Source organism: Populus nigra, chromosome 4 (assembly GCF_951802175.1).
Source record: "Populus nigra chromosome 4, ddPopNigr1.1, whole genome shotgun sequence".
In the NCBI taxonomy this organism is placed as follows: domain Eukaryota; kingdom Viridiplantae; phylum Streptophyta; class Magnoliopsida; order Malpighiales; family Salicaceae; genus Populus; species Populus nigra.
Genome location: NC_084855.1, coordinates 2,585,941 through 2,601,549, shown reverse-complemented (window position 1 = coordinate 2,601,549; position 15,609 = coordinate 2,585,941). Strand labels below are relative to the sequence as shown.

At 32.6% G+C, this 15,609-nt stretch overlaps 2 protein-coding genes across 2 annotated transcripts; both read left to right on the top strand.

Moving 5' to 3' along the window:
- Window positions 1–8,381: 8,381 nt before the first annotated feature.
- On the top strand, window positions 8,382–9,526 carry LOC133691390 (ethylene-response factor C3-like). Its single transcript, XM_062111878.1, has one exon. The coding sequence runs from the start codon at window positions 8,623–8,625 to the stop codon at window positions 9,304–9,306; it is 684 nt and encodes a 227-aa protein (XP_061967862.1). The 5' UTR covers window positions 8,382–8,622; the 3' UTR covers window positions 9,307–9,526.
- Window positions 9,527–14,277: 4,751 nt separating this feature from the next.
- On the top strand, window positions 14,278–15,390 carry LOC133691389 (ethylene-response factor C3-like). The gene has a single exon (XM_062111877.1). It carries the CDS (start codon window positions 14,453–14,455, stop codon window positions 15,170–15,172), a length of 720 nt encoding a protein of 239 aa, XP_061967861.1. The 5' UTR covers window positions 14,278–14,452; the 3' UTR covers window positions 15,173–15,390.
- Window positions 15,391–15,609: the final 219 nt, after the last annotated feature.

Here is a 15,609-nt window from a genome sequence, read left to right as displayed (position 1 = left end):
TTTTTTTGTTTAGTGAACTATCTCATTTGATTTTCAAACAAATCACAATTTAAGAGATTATGGTAGTTGTTAGTAATTTTTACAAATCCTCATAGGACGATACTCTACTCATCACTTTATTACGTGTTATAATTCATGCACTTGCGATTTTGACCAATAGGGAGAATAAATATTCTCTACTATTAAAGTTTTCTTAAGCCTTCTTTATATAAGTCTTGTATCAAACTTGTGTCCTTTTGAAATTATATTGTCTAGAGAGATGAGTTCTGACATATCTTTAATCTAAAGAGACAAAACTTTGTTTATATAGACTTTCATAAGATAAATATTTTAAGAAATATCTAAGGTATTTAATAAAAATATCTCATAATAGCTAAGTTATAAGATATTTATAGAGGTGTATACATTGTATAAAATATTTGTATAGTTTTTTCAAGCAATCATCAACTAGAAGGATACGGTATATGGTAACATTTATTGATGATTTTTAAAGGTTTGTGTGGGTTTTTTTTATGAAAGAAAAATCAAATACATTAAAAAAGTTTAAAAAGTTAGTTGAAGGAGAAGTAGAGAGAACGATTCACTATTTAAGTGCTAACAATAGGGAAGAATATAGTTCAAAAGAATTTTCTCAGTACTTATGAGGATTTCATATACGTCACCAGTACACTTGTGCAAATACAACACAATAAAATAAAGTGGTTGAGGAGAAAAGTTGACATCTTGTAGAAATCTGTCAGAGCATGTTACATGAAAAGACTGTACTAAGAATATTTTGGGTTGAAACAATGAGAACTATTACTTATGTAATCAATAGACTCCCTTAAAAGAGGTTAGAGTTCATATCATTTTATAAGAAACTATGGAATACAAAGCTTATAGTTAGTTATTTTTTGGTATTTGTTATTTATTTGTCCCTGGCTATCTATGCAATAAATTTGATGATAAAGTTATTAAATGTATATTTAAGGGATATAATAGCCAAAGAAAAGGGTAGAAATATTGTTATTTTATGACAAGAAAGTGTTACACATCACGAGATGTAGTGTTTCATGAAGTCATCTTGATGGTCTTTAGATAAAAAGGTGATTGTATATTCCAAAGAGTTTGAAGAAATGCTACAACAACATAATGATAAACAATCTATACAGATTCAGACAAGTTTAGAAAAACATAAAGGAGTATACAATGATGTTATTAAAGAGCAAGGAGTTGATCAAAATACTTGGCAGACTGGTGTCTATCAACAACAAGTAGATTGACCTCATACAATAAAAGACTCATCTCCACAAACAAATCTTAAAATATCAACAAGAGTTCATAAGTCAAACTTTAAATATGCTAATATAGCCTTAATTAAAGAAGCAAATGAAAATGAGCCTGAAACATTTGAAAAAACATCACATAACTCTGAATGGTTTAAAGCTATGAAAGAAGAGGTCAATGTGCTAGAACAAAATCAAACCTGGAATATCATATCGAAACCAGTAAATTTGAAACCGATATCTTGTAAATGGGTTTACAAGATTAGGTGGCAAGAAGATAGATTGATTGAAAGGTATAAAGCTTGTTTGGTGGCTCGCGGGTTCTCATAATAGTTAGGTTTGGACTATGATGAAACATCTAGTCCAGTAGCAAAACTCACAACTGTACTATTTGTACTTACACTTGCAGCAAACAAGGACCGAAGATTATGACAGATGAATGTAAATAATGCATTTCTTCATAAAGAGTTGGATCGAGAAGTTTACATGAACCAATCAGTGGGTTTTTCAAAGTAAAGATCATCATGAGCATGTGTGTAAATTGAGAAAGGTATTATACATATTAAAACAAGCACCAAGAGTTTGGTATGGTAAGATTGTTAAATTCTTTATTCAATGGGGATATTTAGTAGCACTTGCAAATTCCAGCATGTTTGGAAAAGTCAATAAAAAAAGGTAGCTATTGCGCTATTTATGTGAATGGTTTGATCATAATTGGTGACGATGAGTCGAAAATATTTCAAACAAGAGAGAATTTGTCAGTTTGTTTTCAAATGAAAGAATTTAGAGAACTCAAGCATTTTCTTGGGTTGGATATTGATCTTACACAAAAAGAAATATTTGTTTGCTAGTAGAAATATTCAAGAAATTTTTTATGCTTAGTTGCAAGCCAGTTCTAACACAAATGAAACCAAACATCAATATAAGTGCTCATGAAAGAAGAGATTTAACAGTTTTGCTCGATTCTATTAAAAACTCTTTTCTAAAATCTTGGTTAAAAAAATTATAATTTATAATTTTTTTAAAACTTATTTTTTCAAATCACATCCTCAAAAACTATTACAATGTCAAACACACTAATAAGCCAAATCCAGTAACAATTCTTGCAATAAATCATTTCTTTTCTAGTTGAATTTATAGATATATCTCAAACAATGTTAGAAGTGTAGAAATAATTCAGATCAAACAGAAAAATGAGGTTAGAATTCTCAATAATGTGTTTATTATGAGTGCTTAGAATTAATCTAAATACAAAAAAATTATATATAGGTTAAATTATAAACATTATTCTATTCTTAATAAATAAAATTAAATAAATATTATTTAACAATAAAATGAAGAGGATTGTATCTCGAATTAACTAGGGATTTTACTTGGAATATCTCCACATACCGGTCTTGCATATTAATTCTTTATAGTGAGGGTTCTTACAAGCGATTTGCAAGTGTGGTGGAAAATTGCCCCCCGTCCCCAGTCTCTTTTTTTAATCAGGACTGTGCAAATCCATGATAAGAAATTGAATTAAAGCCTAAATTTCCCTCTCCTTTCCAAGGAAGTGCTCGAAATATTATCCCACCGCCCCTCATATAGTAATTAATATTGGTGGTGAGCAAATCTAGTAAACAAGATTGATATCCAACTTGGAATAGGATTGCGACCATATGTATTTGTTTACTACAAATTACTTCTAGAAATCAATTACTTTATATGCAGTATACACATGCAACTCACTCATTCTTCCGTAGTGGATAAAGATTGAGTTGCCATTTGTCTTTCAACTCGCTTTAAATAATAAATAGTTTAACATAGTCAGCTCTTCTTCCCCCATTTAATTCGCCAATTGTGCCAAATAATTGAAGATACATGCATGGACTTTGCTTAAAGTTAAATCGCACCAGAAGACTGAGAATAGTTAATGCTTCGACGGTTGGCGAAAAATCAAGTTGCATACAAGTAGAGATGAAGGGAGGAAAAACCAATGAATCAACCGAACCTCCATTCCAAAGAAAATTATGCAAAATTCTCACATTTCTTCCACGTTATATTTGTGGGACATTTTTTTAAATGATGATTTGTTAAAGTATACGGGTTCATGCACCTCCCTCGAAAAAAAGCTCGCAATATATTCCCCTATGGCCCCATCACCAAACAAGTTGCAAGGAATCGACATTACCTCTCATCAAATGCTATTAGACCGATAGATAGTGAAAATGGGACACAGAATCCCACCTAATTTTTCTTACCTTTTGTGGCCAACAAAAACTTTCCTCTTTTTCTGTGTTAACCATGGGGATGCATAAATGTATAGCAGATTTTGTGATTTGCTGGTATTCTCTCGTTTGCTATACGAAATTGGGGCACAAAAGATTAACAACTAAGTAGTAATTACACAGATATTTTGTTAATCCGGTTAGTAATTGTTAGACTAATTATGGACACTCTTTGTTTAAAAAAAATTAAAGGAGGTGGTTAAAAGCCTTAATAATATTAGTATGGTGGCATGGCTTCGAAAGAACAAGGGCTTAACATTGATATTGGCACCACATGCAAGTTGTGCGTGTATTTTTTTTTTTTTTTTTTTTTTTTATATTTACAAGTTGTTGTCAATAGACAATTGAAAACAAAATTCAAATAATTCTGGTGGTGGTTCAACAGTGACCGCACCATTATTCTGATGATATATATATATATATATATATATATATATATAGAAACAATTCTGCAAATTTAGCCAAGGATTGACGGGTGGTTGCGGTGCCGGCTCCGGACGACCGGCAATCTTGAATGGGATGAGAGTGGTCACAATAGCTCATCTATGCATTTCATGGTCATCAGTGAGGGCTTGAAAAAGAAATGGTGACAGCTGAAAAAAATAGATTTATTGTAAGGGAAGTGACTATATACTATGAATCGTTAGGCACCAAAGATAAGTGAGTGCATGTCTTACAACTTTGTCAATATACAAATGACTAATTGACTCGTCCAAAGATGTGCAATATAAGGACCACTTTATCACATTCGAGCTCCACGTGACCCTCTATCCCTCTCACGTGATAGGTTTTCCAGCTTTACCTTGTAAAAGGACAGCAACCATCCTATTTTTTTCAGAAGAAAAACAATGACCAATTACCCTGTAAGACCCAGATTTGTGGCGTCACAGCTGCCATAAGCTAACAAAAATGTCCAGGTGAACATGTCCAGGGAGAAAGCTGGACTTGAATGCTAAGCATGGTTTTCAAAACAAATGATTCTTAAGGGATCAGAGTGAAAAATAAATAACATTTACGGACTAATAATGTCGCTTATCTGAAAAAAGTTTAGGGTGCCATGGCCCCCTCAGAGCTACATTACATGCCGCCCACGATGGCGACTGTAAGAGCTGCCATGATTATTTTTTAACTTTTATTTCTGAAGATCATTACCAGCTTTGGTTTCATATTGTATTATTAATTATGTAGTCACATGCTTAAGGTTTTTAATTAACTCGTGTACTTGGAATAAAAAAATGAACAAATAAATCATTAAATAAAAAAGATAATTAGATAACAATATAGTTATTATACTTAATGTTAACACAAAGATCTATAACCCGGGATATGATTCAATCAAGTTTTATTTTAATATTTTTGTATGATTTGATAAAACCTAGATACTAAATCTATACTCCATCCATCAAGTTAAGATTAAGAATTTTTAAATAAAAATAATAAATTTAATTTAATCATGTGACACGTGAATTTACTCAATAAATTAGCAACTTGAGCTTCACCCATATTATCAGTTCTTGAACATGTCTGACAACTAGATATTCGAGAGGTGTTCATTATTTAATTTTAAATGTAAGAAATGTAGGGTTTTTTTGTTACACACTAAAAAAAAAAAAGGGTTTGGTATCATTATCGAGGCATGATAGAACTCTTGAAGAAAGGAGATTGTCCTTTTTTCTGGATGATATTATTTATAATTCATTGATTATTAATGTACCAGTCCACCCGTTATTATTATGTTTTAAATATACCAAATCATTTAGCTTTTACTCTTTTTTCTGGTGGATCGATGAAATTGATTTATTCATCATAAATCATCAAATTTAATTTGTTCCGAATGATTATTGCATCATTGAGAGAGTTTTGTTCTTTTTTAAAAGAAAATTGGGGCTTGACACCCTTGATCCAACTCCCCATTATATCCCTCAACTGTCCTCCAGCGCCTGCAATTCCATCGGATATACTTCCATCCCACCATACCTTCACGTCTGCTTCTCTTGGCTGTTTTGTCCTCATATTCCGCCGCACGCTGAATGTCTTGGAGCATCCTTGTAGCTGGTCCGAGAGGGCTGGTGTTGACTGTTGTAGTCTTCAGTTCCACCGAACACTCGTTGATTTCTAGGTTTCCAGATATTCCAAATGGCTACACCAAATACCATGTCCCATGGCCATCCTTCCTCTAGATACATTCCTGCTAGACAAGTTATTGATGAGCCACATCATTGAGAGAGAGTTGGGTAAGTTTTGAATAGCTTTTAAAAGGATTTGATCAAATTATTTTGTAAGTAATTCTTTTTGATCAAATGTAAAATATAGAGAGGCTGGAAATATGTTTGCTCCATTGGAATTACGAGTAAAGAGAACGACAGGGGTTATATATTAAGGTCTGTTTGTTTTTATATTTTAAAAGTATTTTTAAGAAAATTAAATTTTTTTATTTTTACTTATCCTGAAAATTAAGGAGTACATCGATATAAACGAGAGTTCAGTAGGAAAATATGAACAAGGACGAGACCAAAATCTACCCTCATTATGAACAACAAACTCTCGGTTCCAAGATTTCTGCATAAAAAAGAAGAGAAAAAAAATATGAAAGAATATATTAATAATATTTATTGATGGCTCCACACTTGCTAAATCAAGTAGCAACGAGGAATTAATTTCAACGTTTTATACTATTCTCACGTGAACAGTGTATTGATAAGTTTCAGTCTTGTACATGCCCAAATTAAACTCTTCAAACATTTTTTGAGTTTTTTTTATTTTTTCCTCGATTTCTTTTTCTAGTTAGATTTTAGAATTTTATTTAATTTAGTTTTTTTATGTAAGTTTATATTTGAATGGCCTTGAGTGTTTTTTTTAATCCGTAATTGATTATTCAAAGACTATTAAAGGTGGAAAACACTTTTTTTTTCTCTGAGATTTAAAACTAAGACTATAAAAACTCTTAACTTTCTATCGGTTTATTATTTATCATGTAATCTTTTTAATAAATGTTATTTTTTAAAATATTTTTTATATAAAAATATATTAAATAGTTTTTATTTTTAAAATTTCCCTTTAATATACATCATGTATCAGTATCAAAATGATTTAAAAATTAAACATAATTTTTTAAAAAAATTAACGGAACCGCAAAAAAATAAAGGGATGGTCGCCATCAACCGTGTAGCAACCCTTTCTTTTCGGAGGACTTTCAAAATTCAGGCATTTCCATGGAGATTTTTTGTCTTCTTGAAGACCTGGAACGGTTTCAAGCAATCCCACGAAAGGGGGCCTGAATCTAGACAACGTTGCTATCAAACAGCTTCATCTGTGTTAAATATTTTATGGATTTGATATGCTTGTCCCCTCTGCCAGTCTTTTCAAATCAAATTTCCCGCAAGAAACCATGACTTTTATTTCTTTCATGTGCACATCATTACCTTAAGTGATAACGATTAAAGGTGGAGGTTTGCCTAAAATTACCAGTTGATATTAAATACGCAATCAAGAACTTAATTTCACATGAATCCTCACCCGTATTAGGGTGCCAAACTCTCTTGATCACCATCCGTGATCAAGCGGTGCATTGTTTTATTGATTAAAACTAATGTGATTTAAATCTGATTATATATCCCCGAGTTAATTATGAAGGCTCGGAACTCCATTTTCTTCTCCTTTTTTCACTTTTTCTTGGACACGGGACGAAAGTTGGTTCATGTGGCACCAAAAACCATCAAAAAAGTAGTGTATAGTAATTTAGATGCTTTTAACATTCATTGGACAAGACTAAAAAGATCAGATTTCATAGCGAATCTATCACTTAGTCGACATAAATATGTAAAAAACTCGAGATTTTTTTAATGGGTCTTGAATTTAATTAAAACCTTTAAATTAAATAAATACTCTTCTCGTCACGAGTCAATCTCTTGTAACATCGTCATTTCTTTAAGATCAGTGACTTTGTTGAAAACTAAAAACACACACAATTTTAATCATTCTTCTCTTTTTCATGTATTCAACTCACTTACAGGTCTAGACCTTTTATAATTCAATAAAGATTCTAATTAGCTAGTTGAATAAGTGTTCTAAACACCAATTACTTTTTTGCTTCGATGATTTCTATTCAAACTACGATGTAAACTAATATCTAACAATTGTCTTGAATTTTGAACAAATAATCACATCTGCAGCTTTCAAAACATTACCCAGAACCATTTTCCTTGACTTCTTTTTTATTTTCTTGTGCTTGAAATAACACAGAACAGATTAACGAGTTCTGTATACTGAAAATGAAACAAGACTTTGAACTTCTAACTTGGTATATTCTATTTTGTTATACCGTCCCATCATGTTAAGACTAGAAAACTAATTAAGAGGTATTTCATGAGATTATGATGCATAATTATTTTTAAAATAATTTTTTATCTGAAAATATATTAAAATAAAATTTCTTATTTATTTTTAATATCAACAGATTAAAACTATCATAAATCACTAAATAATTATCAATTTAATATTTTTCAAATCAAAAACACATTTAAAATACACTTCAAAACTGTGTCAGCTTGAAGCTCAAAATTCACAGAGAAGTTAAAAACATTTAACTGTAAATGCCAAGCTACACTGTCCAAACCTTCCAGTGACGATGAAAAGCTTGCCACTTTGTATTGAAATATTGGTACCACGTGTAAGACATATGCGAACAAGGCAATGGTGACATCGGCAAGGTGGGACCAATCCCGCCGCCGTACGTCACTAAACACACGTGCCTTAAAAAAAAATTCCCAAGCCTTCCTAATAACAGAGAACAAGAACACAACCTCAAACCTAGCACAGCATTGCTTGCTTGTAATTAAATAATACCGCAAACCTAAGGGCATCCCCTCTTATCGATATCTTTCTTTATCATCGACTGGTGCTCATTCAATCATTTCAATTTTTAAATTTTATTTTTAATTATTTCTTGTTCAAAATCTTTCCTTCTTTTGGTGGTATATAAATGGTTAGTTAGCCGATCAAATATTTTCAAGTCGCCACTTAAGAACAAGCATAACCAAACCCACAAGTCATAGACCGAAGGTTAGCTGTCCGCTCAAAAATCCCAGATGGAACCCTCTTTGTTTTACCATAATCGATACCTAAATTCAGATCTCTCCCCTGAATCTTCTTTTGGTTCTTTAGATTCATTTTCATGGGATGATCTTCTTTTTCAGAGCAGTTCCCTTCCTTTTAACACCAGTGACTCAGGGGAGATGGTACTGTTTAATGATTTAGGCGCCGATGGTGCCAAGGAGTCCTCGGAATCTAATTCCTCGAGTGGAATTAAGGAAGAGGAAGTGACTTCAAATGCCAAAGAAGAGGAGCCAAAGAAAGAGAAATCCTACAGAGGGGTTAGGAGGCGGCCATGGGGTAAATATGCTGCAGAGATAAGGGATTCTACAAGAAATGGCGTCCGGGTTTGGCTAGGAACCTTTGATAGTGCAGAGGCGGCTGCTTTGGCTTATGATCAAGCAGCATTTTCCATGCGGGGTTCGATGGCTGTACTAAATTTCTCTGTGGAGATGGTGAGAGAATCACTTGAAGACATGAAGTATAGATGTGAAGATGGGTGTTCGCCTGTGGTGGCACTTAAGAGGAGACACTCCGTGAGAAGAAAATCAACAAGTAGGAAAAGTAAAGTGAATCAAGTAGCTAATACTAGACAACAAAATGTGGTGGTTTTGGAGGATTTGGGAGCTGACTACCTTGAAGAGCTTCTGAATTCATGTGAGAGCTCTAGTTCTTGGTGAAGTCAGACTGCTTTCATCTCCTTAATTCCTTTATTTGTCAATTACTTTCTTCTCTGCAGACCTTTGATTTTGTTTTCTTTTTCCCTTGTCTTTCCTAAGATGAGGAGAGGGGTAATGTCGTGGCACGAGTTTCTTTCCTTTCTTGTTGTCCATCCTGATTTCTACACACTCTGTAAAGTTTCTTTTTCATTTATTAGAGGATAAAGTGAGTCTTGTATCATCTACTTAATCTACTCTAGATTTCTAATGCAAGCAAGACCCTCTCTGTAAAGTGGAAATTGATGGAATGTTGAAAAACAAAAACAGCACAGTACAGTTAGTTGCTTTATCTTCTGTTCCTCGGTTTAAAGTCCAGCAAGCAAACAAAAAACGACTCCAAAATTAGCATATAAAAAATCCCATTCCTTTTTATGACCCATCTTGTTCCTCTCTAGATTTTAAGCTACAAGTGGATTCAAGCTAGCTCTTTTATCTAAAATGGACGGTTTACAGCAATTCTTCTCTCACTCTGGCTACTTAGTGTGGCTAGCTAGCTGTTTATTGGGCCGTGTGTCAAAATCAAAGATCTGATGTTGTGTGTGTGTGTGTGTGTGTGTGTGTGTATACAGGATTATCACTAAATTAGTAAAAATATGTAACGGGTTTTCTTTTTTTGCTCCCATTAATTGTTCACTTCCAGCACCTAAATGAAACAATGTGGCCTACACACTCCCTGTCTTGGTAGCAAGGTAAACAAGATATGGCGTCACATGCATATGCAAGTAGTGTCTCTCTGTGTTGCTCTTGTTCTTTTCCCCCGCCCCCTTTGGACTGAACGTTGCTTGTCTCTTTCATGTAATTTTTCTTTGCTTATAGCTTTCATTGTGGGAGTCGTTATACCATGTTCGTCACAAGTGAAAATGAAAAGCAAAATAATCTCGAACAAATTAAGACTGTTGCCTTATCTAGCCAGTACATTTCCAAAAAAAACTTTTCAAGTAAAAATGTAAAATATATATATTAATGGGATGTTGGAAGCCGGGGTGGAACCAGGGAAGGCGAGCAGAGGCCGGGCCCTGCAAAACATTTTATATTTTTAGTGTTTAAATATAGGATAGTATAATATATTTTTATTTTAAATAGATAAGATTTTTAATAATAAATTATATCTTAAATTTTAATCTTTTTATTATATAATTCTAGCTTCGCTCCTGTTGGAAGGACCGGCAAATGAAGAGGACCAAGTCTAGGATGTGAAGTCCTATCCCGAGAGAAAATTTAGCGGGACGTTGCTGGTCTAAAAATAAAAAATAGTTAAGGGAGAAAAAAAAAATCAAAGTGCGATCACTTTCACTTTGGTGCCCCCTTATTATTTTGTTGAAACCTACTCCTAATGAAAGAAAAGAAAAAGGAGTAAAGACTATCTAGGTATAATATGCAAAGAAATATCCCAATCCTTCGATCCATCATTTGTCCCTTGAAGGTAGCCTGTAGAGATTGTCAAAAATATTTTTTTGACATAACATGGAATATATAATATAAATTTAAATTATAAACTTGAATTGTAAAATTATAAAATCGTAAGTAAAATATTTTAATTAATTATATATTAACAATTTTAGTTAAGTAGTAAATAATAACCTAGTGTGGGGTTTAGTGGTTGTTTAATAATATGATAAATCTTATTTTTCAAACTGTTTTTAATTTTGAAATGTATTAAAATAATATATTTTTATTTTTTAAAATTTATTTTTAATATTAGAAATTTAGAACATTAAAACAATTAAAAAAATAAATTAAAACTTAAAAAGTAATTAAAAACCCACCCCCCTCCTCGGGTCACCACCAGTCAGTATAGATAAAAAGTTGTGTACTGGTGGTGACTTTGATCTTTGTAGGTAGTGGCAGTTAGATTTAAAAGAAAAGAAATGGCAATTTGGTAAATAGAACGCAACATCAAAGTCAATCATGAATAGTTGCTCAAGTCTTCAACTCGGTAAGCCTTAGCTGTTGAGAAACCTTATGTGCTCATTTACACAAACAAACAACACGGTACCATCCTTGTAGAGAGAGAAAAGAAGCCTAGAGAAACCATTAATTCAAGAGAACCTAGCGAGAAAGAGAGCTTGTTTGTGTATATTTCTTTTCAATAAATGGCGAAGTGGAGTTCTTGTTTCTTGATTTCAGCTACAATCTTGATCTTGATGGCGATGGGCTTAGCATCCACCGTTCAAGGAACTGGGGGTCACCATCTGGGGTGGATTCCTACCATTACTGTTATTAAGGGAACGTTTGGGAACGCGGCTGAGGCTGCGTTTCAAAAAAATTTGAAATTTTTTTTTGTTAAAATTTAATATGGTTTGTATGTTTTGGATTGTTTTGATGTGCTGATATCAAAAATAATTTTTAAAAAATGAAAAAACATCATTGACATGCATTTTGGCACGAAAAGTTATTTGAAAAGCATCCGCAACTACACTGTCAAACACGCTCTAAATCATCAATCTGCAACAAGGAATCAATATAACAGAGTGCATGGCTGAGGATGGAGAAGAGTTTGAGATGAACACAAAGATCAACGGGCGTATTTTAGCAACTAACAAATACACAGAGATTTGAAGAGTTTGTCAAACTCGTAGACTCGGTCCTAGTCGACCAAGTTTAACCCGAGTTTGACCGAGTTTACTGGTTTTCGAGTTTCTAACTTGATTTTACACGGTATATATAAGTTAACTCGTAAAATCAGATAATTTTACGAGTTAACTCGCGAGTTTGACAATCTTGCCTGTAGGCATCTCTCGTCCTCAGTTTTGGTTTAATAATTAGATAGGTGGGCCGTATTTCTTCATGGGCTAAGCTAGTTTTTTTTTTAATGTATAAAAGTGATATTTAAATGCTGTAAATATATTTGAAAAAGGAAAAAAAATTCATGACTTGACAAAGAAAATTTAAAAAAAATAATGATTTCTACTCCTCAAGAATTTAAATATAAAAGAATAAAATTGAAATAAAAATAAAAAAAACAAAAAACTAGCAATTCCCAGTGAAGTCGACAAAATTCATGAAAAGAGGGGTTGTTTGCATTTATTTATAAAAATATCACTACCTGGATCATGTATCATTTTCTATAATTTTATTCAATAATCAGTATCTTAGAAAGACTTTATCAAACTCTAATCAACCTGAAATTTTAATCTAAGATGGAATAATATATCAAAAGATTTCTCGTAAATTTCAACATGATCCAACTATTATATTAAGAGATATGCTCAATAACGTAAAAGTAGAAAATTGGTAATTTTATACTAAAAATTCAAATTTATATATATTATTTTATTTACCCCAAATCATCAAGATTTTCAAACTAATTAATTAAGAAATTTCATCCCTATTTATATAAAAAAAATCTCCTTTTAAATTTTCTCCTGTGATTGTATGTGAAACTTATTCCAACGGTTAGAGTTATTTGAGTTTAAAGTCATATATTAATTTATTTGGAGTTCTTTTCTATCTTTTCTCTAATTATTTCACTCCAAATTTATAAAAACTCTTCATTTGAAATAATTATTTTACCCGATTAGAAAATTTACGTGATTTATCACTAATTAACATTTCATGTAACAATCGATTTTATTATTTTATTTCATCTAAAATTATTAAAAGCTTTTATCCCTATCTATAACAATTTCCATTCTTAATTATTATTTTTCAATTAAAATATATTATTTTTAGCACTAATTTACTAGTTTTAGGCCGGAGGTTTATAACAATTTAGTTATTTTATTATGCAATGAAAATATGACCTGATTTAGCAATGTAATTTGGATTCTAAGAAAAAGACTAACCCTTCTAACAAAGCTAAATATTTTTGTGTGGTAGGGGCAAAACAATAAATTTATTGTGCGAATCAATAGTAAACTGTGGGTGTGTTTAACTAATCTCTTTAGGGGAACGTTTGGGAACGCGACTGTGGCTGTATTCCCAAAAAATTTAATTTTTTTTTGCTAAAATTTAATATGGTTTGTATGTTTTGGATCGTTTTGATGTGCTGATGTCAAAAATAATTTTTAAAAAATAAAAAAAACATTATTGACATGTATTTTGGCATGAAAAGTTATTTGAAAAGCACTCGCAATCACACTGTCAAACACGCTCTAAGTTTTTATTCTTTTAATTTAATTATTTGCATAATTATTTTGATTGAATTTGGTATCTCTTATGCCGTACAACAAGGAACCGTCTTCTGGCTAATGTGGCCCCGGGGCCCGGTAAGGTGCCCTTAATAAATTTAAGAAGAAAATACGGGAAAAGTGATGACCCCAGGCTTCATCATCTGTACGGATATGTATATTAATTATTAGGAGAAATAAACAAATAAAATGTAGATATTGTATGTTGATTTTTCTTCTGTCGGGACATTAACCCTCGAGCATCGACACCATCCTAAACAGTTGCCGAGCGTACTAATCACATGTTTCCGGGGCCCAAGTAGTCTAGACAAGCAAATAAATAAATAATATGCTTATACGCTCATATGTATATGGTAAATTAACTAGATGAAAGTCGATGTCCCTGCTTTCTGGTGCTATATATATATATATATATATCCTTTATTGAATATTTAGAAGTGCATGCATAGAGCCATATTCCTCGAAGAAAAGCACTTGGTCCCCGAATAAGAGGACTAAAAACCATATGAAAAAATATTAGATAAATCTATTTCATCATCTAAGATCGTTGTTCAATTAATAAAACTTTGGTAAATTATTAAATTTCTCCAATAATTTTTCGTTTGATAGCACAACCATAACTATATAATAAAAAAAAATAAAAAAAATGCAAATTGTCTACCGGTAAACTTAATGAAATATAATAATATTATTGATTTAATAATTTCTCTAAATCCGCTACTAGTTTTCACTATCATAATAGTTCAATAATTAACAAACTGTCTCCAACTAATGATTGGGTCCACATTACAATTGCAAAAGGCAATTTCAATCTGTATTTTTTTGTTTTTGTTGTTTTTCATTCTCTGAATGCAGACTCAATAATTTAATCTTTCTCTGTGTTGTGTGTGTATACATGGGGCAGATGTTATTCAGATGGTAGCAAGCCAAAATAGGTCAGCCGAGAAGAAATTGCAGTACCCTGCAACAGATGAAGGATGGATCATTCTTTCTTCAACAATCCAAATGAAGAATTCTCAACATCACCTCCCTTCGGCCTTCTGGATCCATCGTGGGATAAGCTTCCTTTTAACCTTCATGATTTCTCTCCATTCAACTCGAATGACTCTGAAGGGAGTCAAGAGACTCTTCCATCTGACGTTCCACTCACCGAAGCCAAAGCATCTACTCATAGTATTGCTTCGGATGTTCCACCAAACATAGCCAAAAATAATTTACCGCAACTTAGTTCCTCGAAAGAGATCAAGGAACAGGAAGCCACTCCAAAAGCTAAAAAAAACATTCCGACAAGGAAAAAGACTTACCGAGGGGTCCGAAATCGGCCCTGGGGAACATATGCGGCAGAAATAAGAGATTCCACTAGGAACGGAGTGCGAGTTTGGCTTGGCACATTTGATACTGGTGAAGCAGCTGCTCTAGCTTATGACCAAGCAGCATTATCATTACAGGGCTCTAAGGCTGTCCTCAATTTTCCGATTGAGCAAGTGAGAAAATCACTCGAAGAGCTAAAGTGTGGTTTCACAGACTGGTGCTCACCAGCTGAGGCACTGAAGAAGACCCATTCCAAAAGAAAGCCAATGAGTGGTAAAAGGAAAGGGAAAGGGTTAGCAACAAAAGAAGTGTTGGTGTTGGAGGATCTAGGAGCTGATTATTTGGAAACACTTTTAAGCTCTTGTGAGAGAGGTATTCCCAAGTAAATTTGTATCTCTCCGTCAGCTAGCTCTCGCCACCGCTGTCTTTTCATTTCCGATTTGATTCTGTACATTTTGCCCTTTCGGTGTGTCTCTTCTTTTTAATAAGAAAGAGAAAAAAATACTGTGAAAAAACTGGTTGAATTTTATTATTATTATTATTATTATTTGCATGATTCTGCTTCTCAGAAATAAATCCAAAATAAAATTCAATTAGTTTTTCTGCTCATATACTCATGTAGCAAAATTATTTTTTTGAAGGCAACTTATTAGATACGTAATTCCCTCTCCAAATACCACATTAAAATTCCTTTTTCATTACATCCATGAACAACCGAGAAAAACTTCATGCTCTTCTGCCGCAATTAGAATATAAATACTATAAATAAAATAAACGATCGACAATCAAAGCATGAAGTTACCTCCACACGCTATGCGAAAAA

Excerpts from the sequence above, each read along its gene's own strand:
- LOC133691389 (XM_062111877.1), top strand. The coding sequence starts at position 14,453 with ATGGATCATTCTTTCTTCAACAATCCAAATGAAGAATTCTCAACATCA.
- LOC133691390 (XM_062111878.1), top strand. The coding sequence starts at position 8,623 with ATGGAACCCTCTTTGTTTTACCATAATCGATACCTAAATTCAGATCTC.